Source organism: Lontra canadensis, unplaced genomic scaffold, assembly GCF_010015895.1.
Source record: "Lontra canadensis isolate GAN:19392208 unplaced genomic scaffold, GSC_riverotter_1.0 scaffold23, whole genome shotgun sequence".
Lineage (NCBI taxonomy): Eukaryota > Metazoa > Chordata > Mammalia > Carnivora > Mustelidae > Lontra > Lontra canadensis.
The window spans coordinates 13,839,268-13,853,416 of record NW_022631017.1 but is presented as its reverse complement, the minus strand read 5'-3'; the positions used below and the strand labels follow the sequence as shown (position 1 = coordinate 13,853,416).

Below are 14,149 nucleotides of genomic sequence, written 5' to 3'. Positions count from 1 at the left end.
ACAGTCTGAAACATATAACCTAACTTGCTCCAAAAGTTACTTTGTAAGTAATTTTAGCAAATACCGAGTTATTTGTTTACCCATGTACTTTTTCTTAAAAGCTCTTTCTGCCTCATAATCTTATTATGAGACTAGTTATTAAAGATGAGCTCTTAACCTGATGCCTGGTACCTAACAGTTTTCAAATACAGTTGACCCTGAACAGCCCAGGTTTGAACTACATGGGTCCACTTACACATGGATTTTTTTCCAAAAATGCAGTACTGTAAGTGTATTTTCTGTTCCTTATGATTTTCTTAATAACATTTTCTCTAGCTTTATTGTAAGAATACAGTATTTAATACATAAAGTATACAAAAGTTGTGTTAGTCAACTGTTCACATTACTGGTGAGGCTTCCAGTCAACAGTAGGTTATTAATAGGTAAATTTGGGGAGTCATATATTATATGCAGATTTTCAACTGTGTGGCAGTACAGGGAGTCAGGGGTCAGTGCCTGTAAACCCCACACTGTTGAAATGTCGTCTGTATAAAGGATGTATAAACACAGAAGTTAAATAAGTTGATTAAAGTAAGCAATAAGCTGTTGAAGAAAGATTTGAACTGTATGGTGTCTGTCTGTTTCCAACACAAAGTTATGTTAAAGTGAAATGTCTAACATATGATCTCCCTGATATGAGGAAGTGTAGATACAACATTGGGGGCTTGGGGGTTAGGAAAAGAATAAATGAAACAAGATGGGATCAGGAGGGAGACAAACCATCAGAGACTCTTAATCTCACAAAACAAACTTAGGGTTGCTGGGGGAAGGGGGCTTGGGAGAGGGTGGTGGGGTTATGGACATTGGGGAGGGTATGTGCTATGGTGAGTGCTGTGAAGTGTGTAAACCTGGCAATTCACAGACCTGTACCCCTGGGGCTAAAAATCGGTTATATGTTTATTAAAAAATTAAAAAAAAAAAGTGAAATGTCTAAGCTGTCCAAATCTAAATCTGTCACCAAGTGAATTCTCCGTCATTGGTGATGCCTATGTGTAGCCTGTGTAACCTAGGATGTTGTTAAGAAGATACAGGCACAGAATAGCAGTTGGGCAAGATGATGTTTATGAAAATATCTTTCATTTCTGACAGTGAGATTCTGAGTAATGTCGGTGTTAAACGGAGTTTATACGAATGAAAATAATGGATTTTAAGGTAAAGGAGTTCCAAACTGAGGACATAACATTTATTATATTAGGTAACAAGAAGAAAGCAAGCAAAATGTGACTTTGTTATTATGTAAGAAGAGTATTCTACTAAGATTATATTTTATAAAATGCCAGAAGTATTCTACATTATAAATAAACTTCTTCTATGGTCCACATAACTCATGGTACTGTGGTTTTGAAAAATGACCTATTATGAATTTTAAGGTTGATAATACTTTTAATTCTTACATCAAACTATTAGAAAACTTAAAATTCTGCTTTTAATGCTTTCTTAGAAAAGCATATTCTTTATAATGTCACCTCAATTTATGTTTTGCAGGCAGAAACAACAAATTACGCACCTACATGAGAGGATAAGGGATAATGAATTACGGGCACAACATGCCATATTGGGACATTATGTAAACTGCGAAGATTCTTATGTGGCTGGTTTGCAGGTATGATACAGAGAATTTTGTAGTTGTTGTTTTATTAGTAAAGCATGTGTTAATTATATAATTAGCTTGTAAGATAAGAATCCTTTTTAATCCATTCACATGGTTCAAATTTATATACATAGTAAAAGATGTCCAAGAACTGTTTTCCAAATGTCCAATTTATAATCCCTCCCCACACACATAAGGAATTACTGTTACTAGTTTCTAATATAGCTTTCCGTTATTAATGTATGTTATTAGCAGATCTAAATGTATTTTTTCCCAATCTTCACAAAAAGAATCAAGATATATACATTATTCAGTGCCTTGCTTTTTCCCTTTAGATTACATAAAATTATTTAAAATACAGTGATTAAAAAAGCAAAAACAGACTCATAAATACAGAGAACAAACTGATGGTTGCCCAGGGGAATGGGCAGAATGGGTGAAGGGGAGTGGAGGTACAGGCTTCCTATTACACGGAGTGTATAAGTCATGGGAGATAAAAGCTACAGGGTAGGGAATCTAGTCAGTGGTATTGTAATAGTGTTGTATGATGACTGATGGCAGCTACACATGTGAGCACAGAGTAACATACAGACTTGTTGAGTCACAGTTTTGTACACCTGAAACTAATGTAGTGTGAGTCAACTATAATTCAATTAAACAAATACAGTGATTATTTCTATATCTTTACAAAGATAACATCCCTTTCTTTTCTTTTATAGATGATTGATTTCCTGTTGTGTGGAGATAGCATAATTCATTCATCTTATCCCTACTAGTCAGAATTTAGGTTGTTTCTAATTTGGGGCTACTGTAAAAAATGTGAAGAATAACCTTTTGTAAATACTTTTTGCTCATATGCAAGTATTTTTGTAAGTTAAATTCTCAAGTGAAATTTATAGGTATATGAGTTTGTCATTTTTATTGATATTATCAAATTGCTACTGTGTTATCAAACTGTGAGATGTTTACCCTTCTCTTATGTAAGTAGGGTAGGGAGTTCTTGCCATGGTTTTTTAAAAAATTTAACATTGTGTAAGATACATATAAAATCTACCATCTTAACCATTTTTCCCCATCTTAACCATTTTTAAATATATAGTTAAGGGGTGTCAGATACATTTACAATACTGTGCAACCATCAGCACCATCCATCTTCCATACCTCTTTATGTCTTATAAAACTAAAACTTTGTACCCATTAAACAGTAACTCCCTGCTCACCTCCCCAACCCCTGGCAATACTGTTCTACTTTCATTCTCCATGATTTTGATTACTCTAAAATCTCATGGTAAATCAGTCATACAGTATTTGTCTTTTTGTGACTGGCTTTTTTCACTTAACATAGTTTCCTCAAGGTTCATCCATGCCGTAGTGTGTCAGAACTTTCTTCCTTTTTAAGGCTGAATAATATTCCATTATAGCCACGTTTTGTTTTATTCGTTCCTCTCTTGACAGGCACTTTGTTTGCATCCACATTTTTTAAAGATTTTTTAATTTATTTGAGAGAGACCATGAGCATAAGCAGGGGGAAGGGCTGAGGGAAATGGAAGAGCAGACTCCCCTCTGACTGGGAAGCCCAGTGCAGGGACCGATCCCAGGACTCCAGGATCATGACCTGAACCAAGGCAGATGCCTGATTGACTGAGCCACCCAGGTGCCTCTGTTTTCTTCTACATATTAGCTGTAGTGAATAATGCTGTTGTGGACATTTTTAATATTTATTTGAATATGGGTATATAAATATCTCTTGCAGACCCTGCTTTCAATTTTTTGGAGTATATATCAAAAAGTGGAATTGCTGGATCATATAGTAATTCTATTTTTAATTTTTTGAGGAAGCACCTTACTGTTTTCCATAGTGGCTGTACCATTTTGGATTTCCACCAATAGTGTACAAGGGTTCTAGTTTCTCCACATTGTCACCAATACTTGTTACTTTTTGATTTTTGATAGTAGCCATCCCAGTGGGTATGAGGTGGCATTTCATTGTAGTTTTGGTTTGCATTTTCTTAATGATTAATGATATGAGCATCTTTTTATGGCGTATTGGCTATTTGTATAACTTCTTAAAGAAAATAAAAATTCTCTCTATATTCTAGATAGTAACCCTTTATTAAATATATGATTTGCAAGTATTATTTCCCATTCTGTTGATTGTTTTCTCTGTTGGTAGTGTCTTTTCATGCACAAAATTTTTAATGTTTCAAGTCCAGTTTGTTTACTTTTTCTTTTATTGCCTGTGCCTTTGGTGTCATATCCAAGAACTCATTGACAAATTCAATGTCTTGAAGCTTTTGCCACATGTTTCCTTCGAGGAGTTTTATAGTTTTAGGTCTTAGGTTTAGGTCTTTGATCTGTTTTCAGTGAATTTTTCTATTTGTTATTAGGTAAGGGTTCAGCTTCGTTCTTCTGCATGTGGATAATCCTGTTTTCCCAGCAGCATTTGTGGAAAAGACTTCCACATTGAATGGTCTTGGAACCTTGTTAAAAATCATTTGACCAGGTATGCGAGGATTTATTTCTGGACTCTGGATTCCATTCCATTGATCTATATGTGTCTTTTGTTATTCAGTACCACACTGTTTTGAAATCCAGAAGTATGAGTTCCCCAGTTTTGTTCTCTTTTTTAAGATTGTTTAAGCTGTTTGTGGTCCATTGAGATTCTATATGAATTTTATGGTGTTTTTCTCTTTCTTAAAAATAAGTGTGATTTTGATAGGGATTGCAGTAGATAATTTTGACTAATGTTAACATCTTAACAATATTAAGAACATGGGATGTTTTTCCATTTATTTATGTCTTCATTTTCTTTTAGCAGTATTTTGTAATTTTTATTATATACATCTTTTATCTCCTTGGTTAATTCCTAAGTATTTTATTCTTTTTGATACTTTTGTAAATAGGATTGTTTTCATAATTTCTTTTCCAGAGTGTTCATTGTTAGTACATAGAAATGCAACAAATTTTTGTTTGTTGATTTTGTATCCTAATACTTCATTGAATTTATTCAATAGCTCTAACGGGCTTTTTGTGGAATTTTGGGGATTTTCTACATATAGGATTGTATCACCTGAACAGAGATGATTTCATGTCTTCCTTTCCAATTTAGATGTCTTGTATTTCTTTTCTTTGCCTAATTGCTCTGGCTATAACTTCCAGTATTTTGTTAAATAGTAGTGGTGAAAATGGGTATCCTTGCCTAGTTCCTGATCTTAGAGGAAAAGTTTCAGTCTTTTACCATTGAGTGTAATCTTTGCTGTGGGTTTTTTTCTGTATAGCGTTATTATTGTGAGGTAGTTTCCTTCTGTTCCTAGCTTTTTGTGTTTTAATCACCAAAGGATGTCGAATTTTGTCATATACTTTTCAACATCACTTGAGATAATTGTGGGGTTTTTTTCCCTTTATTCTATTAATGTGGTCTATTACATTGATCAGTTTTGATATGTTGAACCATGCTTGCATTCCAGGAATAAATCCTACTTGGTCATAGATTATAATCCTTTTAATATACTGCTGAATTCAGTTTGTTAATATGTTGAGGATTTTTGCATCAGAGATATTGGTGTCTAGTTTTCTTTTTAGTGTCTTTGTCTGGCTTTGGTATCAAAATAATACTGTCTTCACAGAACGACTTAGGACATGTAGTTTCTCCTCTTTCAGTGTTTGGAAAAGTTTGAAAGGGATTGGTATTCTTTTTTTACATGTTTGGTAGAATTCACCAGTGAAGCCATCAGGTCCAGGGCTAGGGCTTTGTGTTTGGGGGGTGGGGGTGGGCAGTGGAGCGGTGGAGTGGTGGAGCGGTGGGAGGAAATCTTTGATTACTGATTCAATCTCTTAATAGATAGGTCTGCTCAGATTTTCTGTTTCTTCATGATTTAGTCTTGGTAGGTTTTATGTTTTTAGGAAATTGTCCATTGTATCTGGTTTATCCAATTTGTTGGTGTATAATTAATTGTTCACAGTTCTCATAATCCTTTTTATGTCTATAGAGTTGATAGTGTCGTTATTTTCATTTCTGATTTTAGTAATTAGAGTCTTTTCCCTTAGTCCATCTATGGTTTATCAATTTTGCTGAGATTATTTTCAGAGAACCACATTTTAGTTTCATTAATTTTCTATATTGTTTTTATATTCTCTATTTCATTTATCACTGTTTGAATCTTTATTATTTCATTCCTTCTGATAGTTTTGGGTTTAGTTAGGTCGCTAATTTGAAACCATATGAAGAAAAGTCTTCTTTTCTTCATATGGTTTTAATATGTTTTCCTCCTGAGTGATGTTGAATTTCTTTTTATATATTTAAGTCCCATTCATATTTCTTTTCTGTGAAATGTCATTTCTTATCCATACTTTGGTTTTTTCTGTTAGGTATTGGTTTTTTGCTTATTAATTTTATAAGCCCTGTACATATAAAAGAATTAGCTTTTTGTCTATAGTTTGACTTGAAAATACATTTTCTGAATTTATCATATTTTCTTTCTATTTGTGTCATTCTATTTCTTTTTTCTATATCTGTTATTTTCTACTATGAAGTTTCTCTAATTCTAATGAGTATTTATTTTATAAATAAGTTCTGTCTTCACTAACAAACCCATCTGAGAGAATAGTTACTAAACATCCACTGTCTTAAGTTGTGAGGTCACCAAGGTTGAAGAATGGTTCCTACCTTCATCGACCTCAAACTACAGAGAGAGAGGCCATATAGGTAAACATGTTTACCCATTTCTTCAAAATTTATGTTCATTCTGGGTGAGACAATGTCTAGGTGCAAGGAATAGAAATGTGAATGAGGTTGGTTTTGCCACTGAGAGTACAGTCTAATGGGAACACATGGTATATAAGGCCTTATAACAAAATTTATACAACTGAAAAGGTGGCTTTCTCATACTCTTTTTAAGAATTTTTCTTAAAACTTGTTTGTGTGGTTTTCTATATAGACTTTCTGTTTGGCTTGTTGACTTCCAAAACATTAAAAACTATTGGCATTTTTATTGGGATCAAAAGTAAGGACTAATAACTTTATGGCAGTATACATTTCTATTATGGAAATTGTTTTGTCTTTATTTCTGGAATTTAAAAAAGTCATTTTAAGTGGAATTTTTTTCCTCCATTAAATTTTCAAACTTTTTTTTTTTTAAATTAAAGGAATTGGTATGTTAAAGTCAGGAAATATTGAAGACCAACTAATCTTCAGACTTACTTAAGGCAGAAGCATTTAACAGAGGTTCCAGCTTGCTTACCATACTTAAGTTACTAATACATCAGAATACCTCATTGCAATGTGGTCTCATCTTTTAGTTCTATCCCATGATAGTAAGGCTCTATAACAGTGGTATTTCTGTACTATGTAAGTAGTGTAATTTGCTTTGATGACAATTTTATAGAATCATGCAGTTTCTCCTTGTAACTTTATTTTTCTGAATAAAGGGTTAGCTTGAATTATACAATTATTATATTATCAAAAATATGTGTATCTTAATATGTATTTGAAAGCTAAAGAAAATGGTTTTTGACATAGCATCAGGCCAGTAGAGGGCTCTCCAAGTCAGGCTACAAGGACATACAGAAATAGCTGGAGGGATGTGGGAAAGGGGGCTGCAAAAATAGTAGAAGGATTTTAAATTATCTAGGGAGTTAAAATATTGTTGAGAAGTTAGACTTCAAAAGATAGGGGCAATTAATAAGAGGGAATACAAGGAAAACTGCAAGTACTAGATGGGTGTTACAAATATATGAGATGAACTTTTTTTCAATAGATAACTGAAAAACAGCAAGGTTTTAAAAGAACAACAAATATGACAACAAAATACTTAGCAAATGAAAAATTTTTGGTGTGTGAATAGTGCTTTTCTCTTTTTCACTGAATAAATCTGACCTGTAATATGTAAGTTTAAGGTGTATGCAGACTGGTACTTTTAACACATTTATATAATGTTTACTAATGTAGTAATATTTATTGTATTGAATAGTTATATTCATTATACTGTGCATGAAATTTCTGTGGCATATTTACTACTCCCTACAAGTTTGTGCCCTTATATCCTATCGCCCTGACCTCCATCTCTGTACCTCTCATCCTTTGGTAACCACCATTTTACTCTCTGGTTTTTACAGGTTTAATTTTTTTAGATTCTACACATAAGTGATATCCTACAGTACTTCTCTTTTTCTGTCTGACTTATATTGCTTAATGTAATGTGCTTAAGGTCAATTCATGTCATCATAAATAGTAGAATATCTTCCTTTTTGTGGCCAGATAATATTCTACCATATATATGTAACATCATATCTTTTTTATCCACTGATGGGCACATGGGTTTTTCCATATTCTAGCTATTACGAATAATGCTGTGATAGACATGGGAGGGTATGTATCTTGTCAAAATCCTGTTTGTGGGGTGCCTCGGTGGCTCAGTTCATTAAGCGTCTGCCTTCTGCTCAGGTCATGATCCTAGAGTCCCAGGAGCCAGTCCTGCATCAGTCTCCCTGTTCAACGGCTAGTCTGTTTCTCCCTCTGACCCTCCCCCATCTTGTTCTCTCTGTCTGTCTCATTTTCTCTCTCTCTAATAAATAAATGAAATCTTCAAAAAAAGAAATCCTGTTTGCATTTCTTGTGGGAATGTACCCAGAAATGATATTGCTGGATTGTATGGTAGATCTGTTTTATTGGTCCATAGTGGCCGGACCAATTTACATTCCCACCAATGCTGTGTAAAAGGTTCCTTTTTCACCGCATCTTTGCCAGCATCTGTAATTTCTTGTCTTCTTGATGATAGTCATTCTGACAGGTGTGACAGAGTAGCTCATTGTAGTTTTGATTTGCATTTTCCTGATGACTAATGATATGGAGCATCTGCCTATGTGTCTGATAGCCATTTCGATGTCCTCTTTGGAAAAATATCTGTTTAGTTCTTTTGCCCATTTTTAAAAGTAGATTGTTTATTTTTAATTATTAAATCAAGTTCTTTATATATTTTGGATGTTAATCCTTTTCTGATAGATGGTTTCCTAAAATATTTTCTTATTCTGTAGGTTTTTTATTCATTTTGTTAATTATTAGATCTTCTGTGCAGAAGCATTTGAGTTTGACGTACTTCTGTTTGTTGATTTTTGCTTTTGTTGTTTGTGCTTTTGATGTCCTATCCAAAAAAAAACAAGTCATTGCTGAGACCAGTATGATGAGTTTTTCCCCATGTTTCATTCTAGGAGTTTTATGGTGTCAGATCTTTTAAGTCTTCCATCCATTTCAAGTTAATTTTTGTGAATGGTGTCAGATGGGGACTCGATTTCATGGTTCTGTATGTGTTTCTACAGTTTACCCAGCACATTTGTTAAAAATATTATTCTTTCCTCATTGGGTATTCTCTTGTCAAATATACATTGACTGTATATGCCAGGATTTAATTCTGGGCTCTCTACTCTGTTCCAATTGGTTGATGTGTCCTTTTTGTGCCAGTACTGTACTGTTTTTATTATTATGGCTTTTTAGTATAGTTTGAAATCCAGAAGCATGATACCTCTGGCTTTAATTTTTTTTTCTTTGTTTCTCAGGATTGCTTTGGCTGTTGGGGTCTTTGTGATTCCACACAAATTTTAGAGTTATTTCTTCAATTTCTGTGAAGAATAATAGCAAAGGAATTTTTACCTTGGATGTATGAATAATGTTATTATTTATGCACAGCATTTTATATACACATTTTGGGGCCCATAGCTTATTCACCCTAATTCCATAGCACATTAAACAAAAAAAAATTATAATTTTCATATTCTGTATATTTGAGGTTAAATACAGTAAATTTTTGAAATAAAATAACATTTTTATAAACATATTCTTAAGAAATAACTATTTACCTATTAAAAACTTTGAATAGCCTTACAATCAAGATGACCTGAAAAACATCATTAAATCTCATAGGTAGAAAATGAGAACTAGATCTTCATCTTAAAATTCACACTTTCTAGATTGTTTTAGTAGTAGAATTGCTTGAACTAAAGAGAGATTTGTATTTATAATGCCTTATACCAAAATTTCAACCTGTAGTTAACAGGCCTTCTTGGAAAACAAACAAACAAACAAACAAATAGAATATAAGGGATCCTTTTTACCTTTTGTTAAAAACTGAAGGAACTGTGGGGCTCCTGGGTGGCTCGTAGGTTAAGCCTCTGCCTTCAGCTCAGGTCATGATCTCAGGGTCCTGGGATCGGGCCCCACTTCGGGCTCTCTGCCTAGCAGGCGGCCCGCTTCCCCCTCTCTTTCTCTGCCTGCCTCTCTGCCTGCTTGTGATCTCTCTCTCTCTCTGTCAAATAAACAAATAAACCTTAAAAAAAAAAAAAGAAAAAACTGAAGGAGCTCCTCGAAGGCTTAGTCGGTTAAGCGTCTGCCTTCAGCTCAGGTCATGATCCCAGGGTCCTGGGATTAAGTCCTATATCAGGCTGCCTGCTCTGGGGAGAGTCTACTTCTCCCTCTCCCTCTGCCTGCCTACACTCCCCCTGCTGTTCTCTCTCTTCCTCTCTCTCTGCCAAATAAATAAATAAAATCTTAAAAAAAAAAAAAAAAGACGAAAGAGATGCCTTCCTTTAATTCAGATGTGACCCTTGGAAAGACCAACCAGATAATACTTATTTTAATTAAGCGTCATTGATCCATCATTTATTTTCTTTCCATTTTGTACTTTTTCTTTCCATTTATATACTTTTTTCTATTTGTTTTTCCTTCAGCTATTTTTTTCTACTACCAAGTCACTTTGTTTTAGTAAGCATTTCATAAACGAGTTCCACCTTTACAAATGAGCTTGTTCAACAAAACATAAACATCTAATGTGGCAAATGCTGGACCCACAAGAGTGAAAAATAGTTTCTATTTTCATGGATCTTGAAGTCTATAGAGAGATACTGTCAAAAAACTGTGTAACCATTTCTTCAAAAATTATTTACGTTTACTGTGGATAAGGCACTGTGTAGGTACTAGTAGCATAAATGTGAGGGAAGTTGTTTTCTTCAAAGAATGTACAGTCTAATGAGGAAGACAGATAAATAAGACACAGTCACAGTAAGTTTGACGTACTCAAATGGGATCTAGATAAAGTGCCATGGGAATCCCTGCTAAGAACACAGAAACTAGTCTTCCAGAGGTTGGCTCAGACTTCCTGAAGGAAGGATATCTGATCTGAGAACCTGATGAAGTAAAAGAATTTAGCAGGTAAAGGACATGGAGTAAAAGAGCTTGAAGTATAATATACTGTGTGTGAAGAGGTTCCAAAGGCAAGAGAAGAAATAATGCATTTGGAAAACTACAAATTATTGCATGTGGATGAAGTGCAAAATGAGAGAAGAGTAGTGGTGAGAGTGTGGTTACAGACATGAGCAGGCTCTAGAGTAAAGTGGCCCATTGTCCCACATTTAGGTACACTTCCAGTTAGTTACTGCCTGTCGTACTAGCACAGTGATTACTAGCACCCTCTTTTACTCCCCGAAGTATCCTAGTGTGGTTACCCCAGTGGCATAACGGATTTATGGTAGGTATTCAGGCAGAAACTAGTCAGGAGGCTGTCTCCGTAGCCTTGAACTTAAATGAACACACCCGAATTTTAAAACACCATTGGTCATGACAAGAGAAGGAATATTTATTAAACCTCTCTGTGACCAACCATGGGCTTGATTTAAGGAGTTTAGTGAGTTAGAGAATGGGCAAAATTGCTTGGTTCATATTGTCAAAGACCAGGATAGAGGTGACAACATCAGGAATAAGTTTCAGAGGAGGAAAATAATGAGTTCAGCTTATATATTGTAAGTTTGGGACTGAGGTGAAGAATGAGGCTGATACTCATTGTAGGTCTAAGGGAGAGATTAGAGATTTAGGACTTGTCAGTCCACCTGGGTGGTTGTTGAAGGTTGGGTATGATCATGTATTCAAGGAGTGAAGAAAATGGGACCCAGAAGTAAAGGCGGGGACTAGCCGTATTTTAGAAGGCAGTAAAAGAGCACAACCTGCGAAGGGGCATGGCAGGAGTGGGTGGTACGTGGTATTGTCACAGAAATGAAGGGAAGACACTCAGAGCCTGAAAAAGCAATTTAAAGGCTTAAAGCATTTCTGGCTTCAGATTTTCCTCTCTCTGTCTGCTTCATTTCATGTACAAGTTCTACAGCCTGTCCTGCTATGAAACACTTTTCTGTAGTGCAGATTTGCCCATACACAAATGGTAGATAAAATGTTGTCAGTATAGTTTTCAAGTTGCATTGGTTCTGATGCGGTTTTTGTTTTGTTTTTCCAGGCAAGGGGAGTTAGACTAGTGGGAGTTAAATTAGAATCTTTGGCAGGCTGCAGAAAAGGCCTAGGCTCACCTACTGCATTGACAGCAGAAGCCTCTTCAAGCTGCATTTTCAGAGAATTTTAAGAGTGATGTACTGCCTTGAGAAATAGACTTCCTCTTTTAGTGATTTCGGGACATGGCAGGTTGTGTTGCCTCCTCCTCACCTGAATAGTAGTCCCTGTATTGCAGAGTTCTAACTATATCATCTCAACACCCACCAGACCTGCTCTAATTAAAATGACATCAGCATTTTTTATAATCATTTTTTTAATTTATTTTCAGCATAACAGTATTCATTGTTTTTGTACCACACCCAGTGCTCCATGCAATCCGTGCCCTCTCTAATACCCACCACCTGGTTCCCCCAACCTCCCACCCCCCCCCACCTCTTCAAACCCTTCAGATTGTTTTTCAGAGTCCATAGTCTCTCATTGTTCACCTCCCCTTCCAATTCTGACAATTTCTGTGCATGTGGTTGTTTAATATTAACTATGACTGCCTGTCCAATATGTTGAGCTCTTCTCCCCAGTTAGTTTTGATTAGTAATCTGGCTTAACTTGTATAGGCTTTATTTTTTGTTTGTTTGTTTTTTGTTTTTGTTTTTGTTTTTTTAATTTTCCTTTAAGACCTACTACTTTTAGTGCTTGGTTTTTGAGTGGTTTTCCAGAAATGTGTATATTTCATTGTCCTAGAAACACATTATTGGTAAAATCAATAAATTTTATATTTTAGAGCAGTTATAGGTTCAAAACAGAGGTGAGCAGAATGTACAGAGTTCTCATGTATCCTGTGCCACCGCACACCTATAGCTTTCTTCACTGTTGACATCCTGTATCACAGGGTATCTTTGTTAACTATTGAACCTGTATTGACACATCATTATCACTCAAAGGCCATAGTTCACTTCACGTTAAGGTTCACACTTGGTGTTTACAATTCTGTGAGTTTGGACAAATATATAATGACCTATATCCATCATTGTAGTATTGTACAGAATAGTTTCAGTGCCCTAAAAATCTGTGCTCTGCCTGTTCATTCCTTCTTCTCTCTTAGCCCCTGGCAACAACCAGTCTTTTTATTGTCTGTATAGTTTTGCCTTTTCCAGAATGTGATATAGTTGGAATCGTACCGCATATAGCTTTTCATGATGGCTTCTTTCACTTCATAATATACACTTAAATTTCTTAAGTCTTTTTTTTTAAAGATTTTATTTATTTGAGAGAGAAAGTGAGAGACAGAGCAGAAACAGAGTGGGGGTGGGGAGTAGAGGGAGAGGGAGAAGAAGACTCTGCTGCTGAGGAGGGAGACAGATGTGGGCCTTGATCCCAGGACCCTGGCATCATGATCTGAGCCAGAGGTCATGAGCTTAATCTTAACAGAGCCACCCAGGCACCCCTCCTCTATGTCTTTTCACATATTGATAGCTTATGTCTTTTTAGTACTGAATAATATTCCATTTTCTGGATGTACCACAGTTTATCTGTTCACCCACTGAAGGAAATTTTAGTTATTTTCAAGTTTTGGCAAATATGAATAAAGCTGCTAAAAACTTCCATTTGAAGCTTTTTGTATAGCATGCTTTCTATTCATTTGGGTAAATACCAGTGAACACAATTGCTCGATCGTGTGGTCAGAGTATTTTCAGTTTTCAACTCACTGCCAAACTGCCATTCCAAGTGGCTTTAATACTTTACATTCCCACCATTAGTGAATGGAAGTTTCTGTTGTTCCACACCCTCACCAGTATTTGGTGTTGTCAGTGTTTTAGATTTTGGCTATTCTGATAGGTGTGTGGAAGTAGGTTGCTCTGTGTAATTTGTATTTGTAATTTGTAATTCTCTAAAGATATTTGATTTTGAACATCTTTTCATATATTTGTTTGCCATCTGTATATTTTCTTCATTGAGGTGTCTGTCCAGGTCTTTTCCCCATTTTTAATCATGTTATTTTTTAATTATGAGCTTTAGTAGTTCTTTTTATAGTTTGGATACAAATCCTTTATCAGATGGATCTTCTGCAAATGGTTTCTGCCAATTTGTGGCCTGTTTTCTCATTTTCTTGGTAGTCTTCTGCAGAGCAGAAATTTTTAATGAAATCCAGCTTATTATTTGTTTCTTTTTTGGATCATACCTTTGGTAGTGTATCTAAAAGTCATTGCCATATTCATAGTCTTTTGGTTTTTTCCTATGTTCTAGGGGTTTTATAGTTT

At 35.1% G+C, this 14,149-nt stretch overlaps 1 protein-coding gene across 3 annotated transcripts in view; it reads left to right on the top strand.

Moving 5' to 3' along the window:
* Positions 1-14,149, top strand: part of CEP85L (centrosomal protein 85 like) — a 173,018-nt gene that overhangs the window by 109,655 nt on the left and 49,214 nt on the right. For all 3 annotated transcript variants that reach the window (XM_032862395.1, XM_032862396.1, XM_032862397.1), the window contains exon 5: positions 1,525-1,642. In XM_032862395.1, coding sequence (XP_032718286.1) covers positions 1,525-1,642 — 118 coding nt within the window. The remainder of the gene's footprint in view (positions 1-1,524; positions 1,643-14,149) is intronic.